General features: G+C 37.6%; 1 protein-coding gene across 23 annotated transcripts in view; it reads left to right on the top strand.

The window, feature by feature from the left end:
• Nrxn3 (neurexin 3) overlaps positions 1 to 16,170 on the top strand; it is a 1,683,426-nt gene that overhangs the window by 881,982 nt on the left and 785,274 nt on the right. For 14 of the 23 annotated variants that reach the window (XR_004114172.1, XR_004114173.1, XM_031355959.1 and 11 more), the window contains 2 exons: positions 2 to 28; positions 13,467 to 13,586. Coding sequence is in view for 21 of the 23 variants with exons in the window: in XM_031355959.1 (XP_031211819.1) it covers positions 2 to 28; positions 13,467 to 13,586 (147 nt within the window). In the remaining 2 variants the exon portion in view is untranslated. The remainder of the gene's footprint in view (position 1; positions 29 to 13,466; positions 13,587 to 16,170) is intronic. The other 9 variants (XM_031355970.1, XM_031355975.1, XM_031355964.1 and 6 more) reach the window with 1 other exon arrangement.

A 16,170-nucleotide genomic window follows, 5' to 3' on the forward strand; every position in this document is an offset into this window, starting at 1 on the left:
GTTGCGTTGACCAAAGCTGACCTGCAAGGTAGAGAAGGCTCTTGTACCACTTTGGACTGAAAGATGCCCTGTGTGACCCTTGGTATTGTTACATCAGAGGGTTTCTAGCTGTCACACTTCTTAGACAGCAGCCATTGTTGGGGAGGGGGCTGAAGCCAGTGTTCTTCCAAAAGGGTGACAGAAAACCAAAAAGTACATATGAAATATTATTGTACAAAGGCTATGTCATGGGGATAAGAACATGACTCCATTCTGGGTGGGACCAAAGAGATTTGAAGCACCATATGCTATCACTGTCTCCCAACAGGATCTATTCTGAAAATAACTAATGCTTCTCCCTGTATTTGCCATGGAGGGCCTGGTTCCTTTTAAGTCATTCAGCACGGATAGAAGGAAGGACTTTGAAGAGGAAGAAAGGGCCACTTGAGTTCTTAATTTATTACTCTCTAGGTCAGGAAGGTCATTTTCTAGAGTGGGACATTTAAGTGCTTGGACCTTATGAACGACCATATCATTTTCTCTCAACTCATTTTAAAGAAATATTTTAGGCATGTGGGAGATATTAATGTCATTAAAACATCTCAGAGATTTATATTTCCTTTTGGGGATTTTAGTTGAGTACTTTAATTTTCTATTGTGTGATCTAAGCAGTAAAAGTACTCTTGGGGAAACAGAGGCTTTATCCTGAATACCCTACAAAGGACGTCTGCCTGGAGATGTCAGTGAATATCTGCAGGAGAAGCCACTGCTGCTGTCATTCAAAGAGACACCTTGCAAAGTCAATAATGGCCTATCATTCCTGTTGGGTCAGGCTGCTTTGACTCAGAATAGCAAGGGAGGAACAGAGCATTTTAGATGTCTTATGTGGCAAGCAGGGCATAAAGCCTCAGATGGCCACTGCAGAATCTGTAATCAGGCCAAATTGTGAGAAGTAGTGAAGGCGAAGTTACCTTTTAAAAGTGATATTTCATCTCTAGGTTTATTTCCTTTGCTATGGCTTCTTTGATATGCACCATGTGGGTAGATATGCCAGTGTCTACCTTTGGGAGGGGGGCACAGGGGAGACAGGGACAATACACATACATCAACTAATAGTGCCATTTATTGGGTGCAGTTCTTTTCTCTTCATCTCTTCTTAGCAAACTGAAGTATATCCTGGTATATATTACAATTTGTGAAAAGAACACATACCTTGAACTTCAAGTATGCTTTGTAACAGCATTGAGTTTTAAAGCCTGTAGCCCTTTTCGGTAATGTTTTAAGCATTATGTTCATTTATCAAAAAAGGGACATATTTTTCTGAAAGTGGAGGAAAAGCAAAAGGAGGAAGAGGATTCAATGCAGAGTATGTGATAGTCTAAAGGCGTTAAAGCTCCTTTGGACCAGATTTAATAGGTTAAGTGAGAAAACTATATATTATCCTCAGTTTTACTCTTCTTCAGTATATTAACTACATAGATTTTGAATTTCTAGACGCTGGCTCGAGACTCTCATTAGGGACTCTGTATGTGGCAAAATCATCTTAAAGTACCCATCTGTGTTAATTAAGTTCTCTCCTTGTGCTGGAAAAGTATCTGACAAAGGCTGCTTTCAGAAGAGGGGTTTTGTTTGGTGCATGGTTTAAAACTGTAGTTCATAATGGCAGGGAAGGTGTGCTGGCAGAGGGTTAGGGGTGGTCTCACTGCATCCCTAGTCAGGAGCAGAGAATGGATGGGGCATTGGCCCAAGCTATTAGACCTTAAGCTTGGTGCTTCCAATAACCCATTACCTCCTGTAATGTTCTACTCCCTAAAGATTCTTCAATTTCCCACAAACTGCCGCCAACTCAGAGCAACTTGGGGATCAGGGAACATTTCACATTCAAAACACAAAACTATAGCAAGATAGAAGCATGGTATTTGACAGCTATGTAAAGGAGTGATTGGTCTCTCTAGTTATCATAGATTGTCTACCAAGTGTATACATAGTGGGGAAGAAAAGGCATGGATATATCTTAACAGTTGCCTTTTACAGAAGCCTGCTCAGTAACTTTCAGATAAAATGAGATTAAATCACTCCTATGTTGCCATAAACTTACTTTCTTCTTGTAATGATACAGGGATCTCTTGTTTGTCTCAAGTACTTATATTCCTTGTAATTATTTTGGATCATCTTACTCTTTCCCTGTTTTCTGGCAACTTAACTCTAGGATACACTCACTTTCAGTTTTAGTTTTCTTGACGATAGTGGATAGATATTACTCATAAGCTGACATATTCAGAGGTAACCTGTGGACAAGTTAGTTTGTAGCCTTAAGTACCAGGGGCAGTGAAAACACAATAAAGAAACCAGACAGTTTACAATGTAGAGGCAAAAGGACTCTAAAATGTATGTAAGAATGAGCTATAAGAAATGACATTTGTAGTCTGGGTTAATAATCAATAGTTTGAGTAATTTTGCTTGTGTTATTGGATAGTGTTTTATTTACTTAATTAAAAAAAAACTTCCTTAATGATCATGCTGCTTAGTTTATCAGGAGGAGTTTCAGCTATTCCTGAATATTACACATTTATCTAGGAGTGTAGATTATGCTGTCTACATATCAGAGAAGCCAGGAAAGCAGCCAATAATTACATTGCAGAATGAAAACAGCTATCCTGGAGTTATACACTGTACCATTCGAGGAGGAAGGAAATTGACTAGCCTGAATGGTTAAAGGTAGTTAAGGTGAGTGTTCAGGGATAACTTCTCAGGCAGAATTTTAACTGAGACTAAATAGCAGGTATTTCCCAGGTGAATTTATAAAGGAAACTCATTTAAGTGCTTGACTGGTACAAGGAACTAAAGATTGTCCAATTAAACTGAAATAATATGCATGTGGAGATGTGACAGATGATTCTGGGCAGGGAGCAGAGATCAATATAGCTGACAGTCCTTGTAAGGAGTTGGTTTTGTCCTGAAGCTGCTCTAAGTGTGTGTGGGGGACTGATATTTGGGTCTGATTTATATCATGTAAAGATTTCCTGGCCCATTCCCCCAGAGTAGAAACTGATAGGAACTGAAGACAGAGAGCAAGATGAGAAGTGGTAGAAGGGAAAAGGGGCAGGTTCCTAGGCTCTGCTGCTCCACTGGCCCAAAGAAAGAAAAAGTTCCCTCCTAGAAGATCCCCAGAGGATGAAAACAAGCTCTTTTTCTTGCTTGTGTTTGGTAATAGAGAAAGACATTATGAGAAAGATGCAAGGAATCTATGACCATCCTGTATTCGCACCAAACTCTATATGAGCTTGCGGGGAGGCTGTAGGTTTTCCTCAGTAGAATAGAGATGCCATCAGTTCGAGAGGCTTTGTCTTGGTCATTCATTCAAAGCATGGTCATCCAATGGAACACATGGAAGCATATTGTTCATTTCTTTAGGTTTTCAAGGTGGATCTCACCAGAGAAGAAAAATTTCTGTAAAACCTTATCTATATAAGAAAGGAGCAAAACAAAGAAAAAACAAGCAAGTGAACAAACCAACAAAATGAAACTGTGAGGAATAAAGCAGCATGCTTCATCAAGCCAGACATTTCGTCAGAATCACTTCTTCTTTATGTTAATTGTGGCTTTCCTTAACAAGTCTTATTTTTAGAATTCAATGGCTTCTTTGAAATGTTAGAAATATAACTAGAAATGTTAGCTTTTATTGTTCCCAGATAGTAAGCAAGAAAGTGAGGCACCCAGGATTAATTAGCTCTGGGTGGCAGGGGTTATATGCTGGCTGTTTGTAGAAGGTTAGTATCGTGGGGTTTGAATGCCTTAAAATCTGAAGTTCTGTTAAGGCATTTTCACTTTTAAATTTCACTTTTTAATACTTCATTGATTTATTTACTTATGTAGGTGGGTGGTACATGAGTACCACAGGTATACACAGGTATACACAGGTACATGCATGTGTAGTATAGCTCAGAGGACAATGTTTGACAGGAAGTTCTCACCTTCCCTTATGTTGGTAGTCAGGGTTTCTATTCCTGCACAAATATCATGACCAAGAAGCAAGTTGGGGAGGAAAGGGTTTATTGAGCTTACACTTCCACATTGCTGTTGAGCACCAGAGGAAGTCAGGACTGGAACTCAGGCAGGTCAGGAGAGATGTTTCTTACTGGCTTGCTTCCCCTGGCTTGCTCAGCCTGCTCTCTTACAGAACCCAAGACTTCCAGCCCAGGGATGGTACCATCCCCAAGGGGCCCTACCCCCTTGATCACTAATTGAGAAAATGCCCCGCAGCTGGACCTCATGGAGGCACTTCCTCAACTGAAGCTCCCTTCTCTGTGACAACGCCAGCCTGTGTGTCAAGTTGACACACAAAACCAGCCAGTACAGGGTCCTAGGGAAGAAACCAAGTGTCATCAACTTTGTCCATCAGTGTCTTTACTTCCACTAAGCCATCTCATTGACCCTCTATTAAGGCATTCTTAGAAGACATTGACATTTACCTTTAGTTTGTGATGGACATTTTAATTTTCCAATTTTGTTACAAGCAATGTTCTTTACATCATTTTCCTCAAAGCTAAGGGCTGAGTCACATTCTCTGTTATATTTTATGTAATGAGATATATCATCTGACTTTAAAAGAAATCAGTTCTTCAAAAATAGTTTACCTTAGGGGAAATAATAAGAGGGACAGGGATTAAGCTGAACATTCCATAGTAATTTTGATTTTGTCCTTCAAGGATGAGGGATTGTGTCAATATGACTTATTATTTAAATAGTATGCTGTGTTTCCGAACCTCTCATCAACTTTGTACCCAACTAAAGCAGGAAGAAAAAGCTCAATTTTCCCATTCAAGAGAACTGATGGTGTCATGTGTTGAAAGTTGCTGTGTTCAGGAGAAGGCTAATAACTTGTAAATTATATCCTGCCATCCTATGACCTATATCATTATTTTATTTATAAACTTTACATAAGGTATTTCACTTAAGCCTCATCACATGAAGTAGTGTCACTTATGTTGTAAAGATGGAGAAACTAAGTTTGGATAGGTCAAATTTATATTGGTAGTAAATGCTAGAACTGGATTTTAAAGCTACATTTATTTTCCTACTAGGTTTTAAGTTTGTATTTGACTATACTCTAGGTACACAAAGCACAAAGATACTAGAAAATATCGGAATGACTTTAAGCTGGAGAGAGTTTTTATAAAATATTATTTTGATTATTTCTAATGCTATTTACTCAATACTCATTATCCTGCTTATGCTTCCCAATTGCTGTGATGAAGCACCATGACCAAAAGCAAATTGGAGAGGAAAGGGTTTATTTTGGTTACACTTCCATATCACACTCTATCAGCAAGGGCAGTCAGAATAGGAACTCAAACAGGGAAGGACTGAGATACAGGAGCAGATGTAGAGGACATGGAGGAGTGCCACTCAGTGGCTTACTCAGCCTGTATTTTGTTGCTTGTTTGTTTTTGTAGTACCTAGGACCACCCTAGGTACTACAGTGCCCAGGGTTGGCACTAACCACAAGAGTGTGGACCCTCTCACATCAATCACTAGTTAAGAAAGTGCTTAACCTGCATTCCTAAAGCAGGATATTAGAGAGACCTATTTTTCAATAGATATTCCCTCCTCTCAGAGGTCTGTAGATTGTATCATGTTGACATAAAACTAGCCAGCACACCATTCTACTATTCACACCATTCTACTATTCCTCCTTTCTCTTCTTCCTCTTCTTCTTATTCTTCCTCCTCCTTCTCCTCCTTCACCACCCCCTCCTCCTCTTCGTCCTTCTCTTCTCTCTCTCTCTCTCTCTCTCTCTCTCTCACACACACACACACACACACACACACACACACACACACACACTTATTTTTACCTACTTTAGATTACCCCAATAGAACACTAAATCAGTGCTAAGGTAGGAAAAAGAAAATCTTCAGTGTGGACGCAAGAAGGGGATGAAACTTAGGATGTCCTGATGAAGCTTTCTCCCCAGCAGCCTCCTCTGATCCATGGTCTGTGTATAATCAGCAAGATCTAAGACAAATGGACTTGTTTCATGTGTTGATTTTAGTGATATATAATGAGGCCTTAGTTTGTGTTTTTAACATCACTAACTTTAAGGTATCTGTTCTTAAAAAGAGGAGGTGATGTCATCATTGGGCATCTATGGTTCAGGTACCATAAGAATAGAGTGATTGAAACAAGAAGGATTATGATAACAGCTGATTTGTCTTTCTTATTATCCCTCCTCTACCTGGGGCAGTGTGAACTTCTGAGTCCCCATTGTCATCGAATATTACTTCTCTTACCATTTAAGCATAGGATTTGGTTCATGTATCTTTGATGACTTAGGTATTCTTTAGCCTGTTCCATAACAGAGATTCTTAGCAATTCTGCAAGCCAATTGACACGACAAAGTATGAGGTAGCTTCCAATGGACAATGCTGGGATCATTATGTACCACTAAATTCTATGCATGAAACAAATCCATTTATCTTAGATGTTGCTGGTTAAACACAGACTGTGGATCAGAGGCTGCTGGGAAGAAAATCTTCATCAGCACATCTTAAGTTTCAACGCCTTCTCAGACCCATGTTGCAGTATAGAATTCTCAGTGTATTAAAATGGGGATGAAGTAGCTAAAGAACACTAATGTGTTACTGAAATTGCCACTAACGTGTTCCTTTTCATCATGCTGACTGTACGATTTTCTCAGTTGTTAACTGAGAAGTCATGAGCAACTGAACATCATTGGTAAGAGAGACTATAATGCTATGTTGAGCATTGACATAGCCCCAGTTCTACCTTCAGGATAGAAACTAATGCTGGCACAGAAGTATTTGTCAACAGTAAGTTGGGGGGTGGGGCTAGAGAGGTGGCTCAGTGGTTAAGAGCACTGACTGTTCTTCCAGAGGTCCTGAGTTTAATTCCCAACAACCACATGGTGGCTCAAAACCATCTGCAATGGGGTCTGATGCCCTCTTCTTATGTGTCTGACCAGAGCAATGGTGTACTTGTATACATAAAATAAATTAATTAATTAAAAAAACAAATAAAAAAACACAAGTAGTAAGTTGGGACCCTGAGACCTATATTTGGTTACATTCTGCTTAGGAAGTGGAAGAGAACAGATCACTCCATTACCAGGGTCATGAGCTGTCTCATTTCAAGGGTCTGTAAATATAAAATATCCTCTGTTAACTTCATTTTCTAAAACATGAAAAGGAAGTGACAAACTCAGGAGGCACGTGCCTCAGAGGTATATTTGAGGTGGATGGGTTATCCAATGAGAGCATGGGACAGTTCTTGGAGTGAAAAACTATTCTCGATCAAGAAGGATCTGTTTGTGGCAGCTGTCAGATTATCATCTAACAACATCAGAATGGAAGAAACAAACAATGTTATGTTTCCTGAGGCAGTAAAAAATAAAGCTAGGAACTAGACAGCACACTAATAGCATGCCATGCCATCCATACCCATTGTCATGTTTAGTCAAGGTTAGCTGCTGTCAAAGGATATACAGTGGGAAACATTTTGACCAAGTCCTCCAACCTAACATGAAGAGCCGCATGGCACATCTCTTTAATTTTCTCCAAGACTTATTATTTATATGGAGTAAATATTGAATAGAACATATATACTCATTGAATACATGGACATAAAATATACTTTGCTAATATGTTATTATAACTACTATCATTTAGAAATTTTGTTCTATATTTATTCAATTTTTCACTTGATATAGCTATTTCTCACTGTACCTGGGTATGGTAACATGAGAGAATCCTTTTTCAACATATAGTGAACCTGAATGTATCTACATTTTTTGTTTGTTTTGGTTTGTTTGTTGAGAGAGGGTTTCTCTGTGTAGTACTGGGTGTCCTGGTACTCACTTTGTAGACCTTGCTAGCCTTGAACTCAGAGATCCATCTGCCTCTGTCTCTGAAGTTCTGAGATTAAAGGTGTGTGGCACCAGGCCCAGCAGAATGTACCTCATTTTTTAAGTTAGGAGAAAAATCATGGTCTACCATATACTGCTTAAAACAAAAAACAAACAAAAGCCCCAAACAATCAAACAAACAAACAACAAACAAACTATAAAATGGGCTGCAAACTAAAATTTGTTTATGTGGACTACAATTAATAAATTCTAGAGAAAATTATTTTTCAGGAAAAATTGGCTTTAAGCACTAATGAAATAAGTCATGTCCTTTACCTCTCTAGCTTCCCTTCTTCCTTTTCCCTATTTCCCACCCTCTCTCCTTCTTTCTTGCTCCTCTTCTTTATGATGTGTTTTTGCTCTCTCTTTCCTTTCCTCCTTCCTTTCTTACATCCCTCTCACTGACCTTCCTTCCCTCCTTAGAATCCTTCATTCGTTTACTACTGACTCAGGAGTCTTCACTACATCTATAGTTCTCAAACCCATGGGTTGCAACCCGTTAGTGAACATCTATCTTCAAAAATATTTGCACTATAACTCATAACAGTAAGCAAAATTATATTATGAAGCAGCAACAAGAATAACTTAATGGTTGGGGCATCACCACAATATGAGAAACTATATTAAAGCATTGCAACATTGGGCAGGTTGAGAAATATTGTTCTAGACCAAATGTTACATTAGAAATACAAGGTGTAAATGTGAACCAAATAAGACCTCAGCCTTTGAGAGACTAAACATCCAATTAGTACTATAGAACCATTAGAAGAAAACATAGAAAATTCTCTATAACATTTGTCTTGGCAAGGTTTCCTACATAATCCTGAAAATACAGACAACAAATATATATGTATATATAAAGAAATTGGATTGCACCAAACTACAAACCATTCGAAGAGCAAGAGAATAATCAGAGAATAATCAAGAGAATAATAGAATATGGACACAACCTGTGGATTATGAAGAAACAGTTGCAAATCTAATATATGTTGATAGGTAAATATCTCAAATGTATAAGGAACACAATCAAGTAGCTGACAAACAATTGATCCATTGAAAATATGGACAAAAGAGTTAAGTACATATATATATATATACATATATACATATATATATATATATATCAGGAATATAAAAAGTCTTTCACCTCAAATCATTGAGGAAGCAGATGCTAAACCATAACAAGTTAGTAACTCATATCTGTTAGAATTATTGTGATGGAAAAAATGATAAATTGGCAGGAAAGTGGAGAAGAGAGAATCATTATATGTTGTTGGTGGGAATGTAAATTAATACAGTAATTACAGAAAACAGTATGGAAGTTCTTCAGAAAACTAAAAATAGAATGAATATATGATATAACGATACTACTTCTGGGCACATATCCAAAGGAATGAAAATCAATATGTCAAAGCGATGTCTTTATTGCAATGTTCACTGCAACGTTGTGCATAATAGCTAAGAAACAGAAATGAACTAGATGTGGTCATCAGGTAAATGGATAAAGAAAAATGACTCAGTTGTACATATTCAACCTTTAAAAAGTGAAGTACTGGGTTATGGACATAACTCAGTTGATAAAGTGCTTGCTATATAAGCACAAGGACCCAAGTCAAGCCCTAGAGCCCTTGTTTAAAAAAGTTGGGGAGGTATCTGGAAGAAAAGGGTAGGCTGTGAGTATGATTGAGATACACTGTATGAAAATGCCAAGGAATTAATAAAAATACTACAGAACAACACCACCACCAACAAAAACAACAAACAGACAAGACATCAGGGCATGGTAGTGAGTACCAGGCATTAGGTCATGAGGGAAGTGGAAACAGGCAGATTGTTGGGGCTCTCTGGTCAGCTAGCTTACTCTGTCTAGTGAGTTCTAAGCCAGTGATAAAGTACATGACACCCACGGAACAATATCTGAGACTGATCTCATATCTCTATATACTCATGCACACATGTCCACTTCTACCCCCCCTCCACATGTATGTACCCATGTGTACACACATGCACACAGAAAAAGAAAGGGAGGTTGTATTCATGACAGTAGTAATGAAAGTGATGTGCCAAGTAAATTAATAATCATAGAAAGACAAATATGTAATCTCACTTGCTTATAATTTAAATAATTGCAATGACACACAGAGGCTGAGAGAGGAGTTGGATGCAGAGGATGGATTGACCCAAGGGTTCAGCTAGACAAGAGTTCTAAACCTGGGTGGTATATTGCAGATTGATGATTATAGTAAATTACACTTCATTGAATGCTTTAAAAGTTGCGATTGAGCAGATTTGAAATCTATTTCTAACCATACAAGAAGTGATCAGCATATGAGGTGATGGTTAGTTATCCTGAGTTAATTGATTACTCTAAATTGTAAATATATAAACAGAGTAACACATTGTCAATCATACATATGCAAATATTATCTGTCTGATAGTAGAAAGAATTCAACAAACAATTTAATTAATAGGTCATGTAATTGTTAAGTAAAACAGAAAGGAAGACCTGACCACAGAAATAGTGGTACTTGTGGGTGCTTCCTCATAGGGTGGCTTGAACATGCTCTCTCTGAACTGAAATTTGAATAAAGGATGAACATAGGTTTTGGAAAACTGCATGAGGGGCTGCTCACCCTCTGACCACAGCAAAAGAAGTTGAGGATCAAGATGGGCTACAAGTCTGGCACAATAGACCTGGAATGTGAGACAAGGTGTTAGAAACACCTGGAGAGCCTGGTACAACTAGATTATTGATCCATCCTCCAAGCAGGAGGGGTAAGTGGGGCCTGGAAATATGCTTAGCTCACAAGCTTTGGGATGATGCTCATGTCCTAAGACAGTGATAACAGCCTGAATATCAGCATGTTAGAGAGGTAGGAAGGATGCTGGTACACAGTGATCTGAAGACAGTTGGTAGATAATGTAATAGGGATAGGAGGCAGGAGGCTTGTGATCACAACCTTAAAAGGAGCTCCATGTTTCATTGTGAACTCACTGAATATTCAGCAAGACAGTGAGAATACAGCCAGTCTTCGAATGCTACCTGCATGGTGTTTACTCTCATGGGATAAGGAACAACTTAGAAGAATTTGAAAATGATCTGTAATTCCCTCTCTATTTGATTCCTGAACAATCTTTTAATGGATGCAAAATACATCCATTCCCCTTGCAGACTAAAGTCTCAACTTAAAAGTATGAGACAAAGGAAAGTCGTGAACCAAGCAGTTCATATCAGCTTGTCACATATGGAAACACTTTCTTTGAATGCATGTATTCCTAAGGCAGAAAGGACCTCCCCAAAGCATAATGCATGACTTCTAAATAGCATGCACCCGTTGGTCTTTTAATAACAAATAGTTAAAAACAGTTACATAAAAAGTTGCTAATATAAGTAGAAGATGGTAGAATGCATAATAAAATGCTAAATTGAACATTATCACATGGAGACATTAATGCTGCCGATAATAAGTGTGTGGCCACCAAGAAGGGGAAGAATCCTGTTTATAGTTATTGGAGAATGTTTGGTCTGGTGGTGGTGTGCAGGCTGGTCTTTAAAAACAGCTACAATATGGCAGTTAGAGGTGAGGAGAATGGCTTTTCTCTAGATTCAATAACCATGCAAAGAATTGCTGTGTTTTCTCAAAGTTTCTGCCTGTCAAGGGGAAACCTTCCATGTGTTTCTGATTCTTGAGCACAGTTGAATTACTAGTCCATTGTCTGGTGAGAGCTGTTTGGCTAGGGAGCCCTGTGGATTTCTCAGACACTTTTATCCTTTGAAAGAAGCTGTCCTGATTTGCCATTGTTAATGAAGCTTGCAGGACACAATGCTCAAGTTTAAGACCCACTGAGAACATGCCCATGGACCTCCTTTCATCTCCACATGGGGGAACCACATGGCCAATAGGAGCTGCAGAAGCCCAGCAGTGGCGCTGTGCCCTCAGTGTCAGTAATTGGCTTGAACTTTCTTATGTCATATCCTAATAGCTTGGTCTCATCAGTGATGGCTTGCTCTGCTTCCACCCTTCATGAATAAATACAAAAATGTCTTGCCACCTAGAAGGTGAACCCTGTCTAGGACTTTATCTCTTGAACATCCTGCCTGGTCACATTTAGTAGTCTGTGCCGATGTGAAGCTTAGCTTGGAAAATGCGAAAGATGCAGTAATTGCAATAAATATATTTTCTTTGCTCTGTCAAGTGCCTTTTATGCATTGGTTCGTAACTAATACATTAGTTGAGCCATAAGGTCCATCTCCTTTGCTGAGGACCTTGGGGAATCTGGACTTATCCTGAATTTTACACTATTTTTTTTTGTTAGCTCAGATATTACTATTTATATTTACCCTGAGGCAAAAGTATAAGTTAAGAATGAAAAGAGAATGGTTAAAGATTGGTTTCAGACTAACCAAAAAGAATAATTTTAATGGTTGTCTGTAGGGATGAGATTGCAAAACTTGTATGGATTTTTTTTTTTTTTACTCACTAGAAAACAAATAGATTCCTAGAATGTCTTGGAAGTAGATATGCTGGCTTATAAATTATGTACATGTACCACTATATTTAGATAGAATTAGATAAAGACACACAAAAATAGAAATAATAATGAACGAAAATTACCTAGGATTTACTAGTTTCTCCTTACAGCAAAATAATTCTCTTGTATCTTCGGGGCAGACACACCTTATCATGTATAGTGAATCCCTAAATAACAGTGTAGCATAGGGTGGTAGCTTTCAAAGTGTGGGCTGAATTAGAATTTTTGAAGGTTGTACAGACAGATTTCTGTCTCCTCAAAAGTTTCCAGTTCATCAGATTAAGGGTAGGTCCCAAGAATTTGTAGTTCTACTCATACTCAGATGACTGTTCTAAAGATTGCATTCTGGGAATCTCTGGTGAAGAGGCAGTCTACATATTCATCTCTCTAAAGTAGGCATTAGCATTACTAAAGAAATGTGGTGCCTTGGGTAAATTGGTTTAATGCTATAAATCTATAGGATGGAATTTAATCATAATTACCTCTTTGAGCTTCTGGGGGGACTTAAGAACACAATTTACATAAATTGTTAAACAACTATAGGACATAGCACACTTGAGCTAATTTTACCTCCTCCTTTCTACTTATAATTGTAGCATTACAGAATGGACTTTGGGGCCTTTAGTTTTAGAATAAAACATTGTACCTTTTTTCTTTAGAATTATGAGAATATATTTTTCAACTTCAGCATCATTCAAGTACAAATCCCTGCTCCAAATAAGGTGTCTTTCTCGTTGAATGATAGAACATGAAACTTTTATGCAAAGTCTACCTAAAGGAGAACATGCGTTCAGCCCTCTCCCTTTTCTGTGTAATCATTGATGGTGTGTGGCCAAGTATGTATTTCTGTCATACTTTGTATATACTGAATTCTGTTGCATGTGATGGAGTTGATATTTTTGATGGTTGTGTTTTTGAATGTGTTGGGGCATGATGGTGGTAGATTTAGGTGATGTCTTAGTTGATTATTTTTTAATGTTTGTTCTATTCCTCTTTTTCTTCCCACACCCTCCATTTTGTGCACTACCAGGACCCAGCACAACCTGTCAGGAGGATTCATGTGCCAACCAGGGGGTTTGCATGCAGCAGTGGGAAGGCTTCACCTGTGACTGCTCCATGACATCATATTCTGGAAACCAGTGCAATGACCGTGAGTGTATACTTTTTCTACTGGGAATATTTTCAAGTGGCTCTGAGAAATCTTAAGGGGGAATGTAGAAAATAATGGTGCACATAACTGTCCTTTATATATAAACCTTTCTAATTATTAAGTATGACACACACAGAGTATATTTAGTTTCTGTTGCGAGTACCTATGATTACTACTTTGTTCTTTAGTGGTGCAGCAGGTTCATTGATTGACTTAGGTCTAAGAAACGACTGGTTTCATGGATGTGACCCAATGCTGCTACTAAATATGTTTCAGTATTATGAGTATCTATCACTTGTCACCTTGTCACTCTACCTCATTGTTGTGACAATTTCCTAACCATGGCCCTTTTCAAGATAATCAAATGCTCGAGACTTGTCAAAAGAACCTGACTAACCTGCCTTAGATGGCCCTTCTGATTATCAGATCTTTCTAAACACAGCCTTGATGATAGACATGAACACCATAGTCTAAACTCATTGGAATATTTGGTTATAAAACAACTACACAAGGTTACTGGATTACTGGATTGAAGACTTAAGTCATATTGAAGAGCACTCACAGGGGATGTATATATATATATATACATCCCCTGTGAGTATATATATATATATATATATATATATATATATATATATCCCATTGTGTCTAGTTAGTTTCACTTTATTCCTTTTAATTATATTTTACCATGTGTCTAGGCATCTCTTGCAGTTTCCATTTCAATTTTGTTTTTGGTATGTTAAAGACAAACAAATGAGAATCTGGCAATCTAGAGGAAAATATTGTGTGCTAGGATATCTGCAGAAGGGCTTGGCATCAATCACTTTTGCTGGGTATTTCAGTGTTACTGAGAATCTGGTATCCATATGTATGATTTAGAAAGCTATTCTACTCTGCAACAGACAGTTATGGGTCAATCCAGTACCAGGAGGAATTATGCTATCTGCTTTTTCCTTTCCCTCCAATTTGTCTGTGGAAGACTCACTAGGACCCATTTGTTTCCTCTCACTGTCGGCATAATGCCTCTTTATCCTCACAAGCTTATTGCCAGTGCACATACATCCAACTGCATGTAGGAAAAAATGGCCAGGAAGAGACTGCACACAGAAGAGGCAAAAAGGTAAGTTTCTCTAATGCTCAGCGGCGTGCACAACCTTGCGAAGGGATGTACGGATTTTTCTGTCCTTGATTTGTTGCTTTGTAATAGGGGTCAAGTGTTTTTGAGTAAAGATTAACCAAGCCTCTTTCTAGGTTTCTATGATTTGCTTCTACTTTTCCCCAGAGGAAAATTATTTTTGAGTGTAACTTGTTCAATTTGTTGGTGTATAATGAAGCATCTGGAGCAGAATTGGTAAGATGTTATTGCTTTTTGTGATATGAGTTTCAAAGCATGAGTACTTGGAGAAATGTATTTTAGATGTTATATTATTAACGACATTCTTGTGTCCTTTGCTCATAGAAGACTTAAGAAAGCAAATCACTCACATAGTCTATTTGACTTGCCTTCTTGGGGAGACTGTACAAGGATTTATGTTACTGGGTGGTGGTACATAAATAAGGCACACAGCAGTTTCATAGCTGAGCCAGATACATACATAGAAGCCAGATGCACTCATTGAATATGACTATGAAGTTTTAGCAAAACACAAGCAAATATGTTAAAATGCAAGGTTGACTAAAAGTATTGCAATGTGTATCCCTTCATCCAGTGTTTGACATCTGAATTATTTTTAGGATCTTCTCTTTAGAGTTAGCATCAGAGCCAGTTTGCTGTGTCTAGAACCAGCCTCACTACTTTACCTTATAAACCATTGTTTTCTATATTGAACTTGGCTCTTTGAGTTGTAATTTGATATTTCACTGCATAAACACTCTTAAAGGGAACACCCTACTGTCTGTTATTCTATACCCTTTGTATGTCAATAAATTCATGAAACAGTATATGTGAGGTACAGAGATAGTATTATCATTTTGTGTCACCAGACGATTTTAATAATCTCATGTATTGCATAAACAAATCTTTGATGGTGAGAGTTCACAAAAAATGAAAGGATGAAATAACTTAATAAAAAATATGGTAAGGATAAAAATATAAAGTGTTGGAATCAGATCATGTATAGAAGAACATAGAGTCCCTTAATAATTAATTGCTTGGGTAGCCTACATGTTATAAGAAGCCAAAAATAAGGCCTTTACTTAATTTTAGGAAAGTGTGTACTCTGTAGAATATTTTCTCTATTATCTATCTACCTATCATCTATTTTATCTATTATTTATCTTCTATCTATCTATCTATCTATCTATCTATCTATCATATATGTATACATATCATCTACCTATCATCATCATTTATCATCTATCTGTTATCTATGTATTATCTATCATCAATATATCTTTTTATTCCTACCTATAATCTATCTGTCTGTCATCTTCTATGTATCTATCTCAATCTTTTTAGCTATTATTTAGCTTCTATTATCTATCTGTCATCTATGTATTAGCTAGCATTCTATTATCTATATATCTATTTATCATTTATCAGCCATATATTTTCTATATATCTTCTAAGTATCTATTGATCTAT

The sequence above is a fragment of the Mastomys coucha genome, unplaced genomic scaffold (genome assembly GCF_008632895.1).
Source record: "Mastomys coucha isolate ucsf_1 unplaced genomic scaffold, UCSF_Mcou_1 pScaffold6, whole genome shotgun sequence".
Lineage (NCBI taxonomy): Eukaryota > Metazoa > Chordata > Mammalia > Rodentia > Muridae > Mastomys > Mastomys coucha.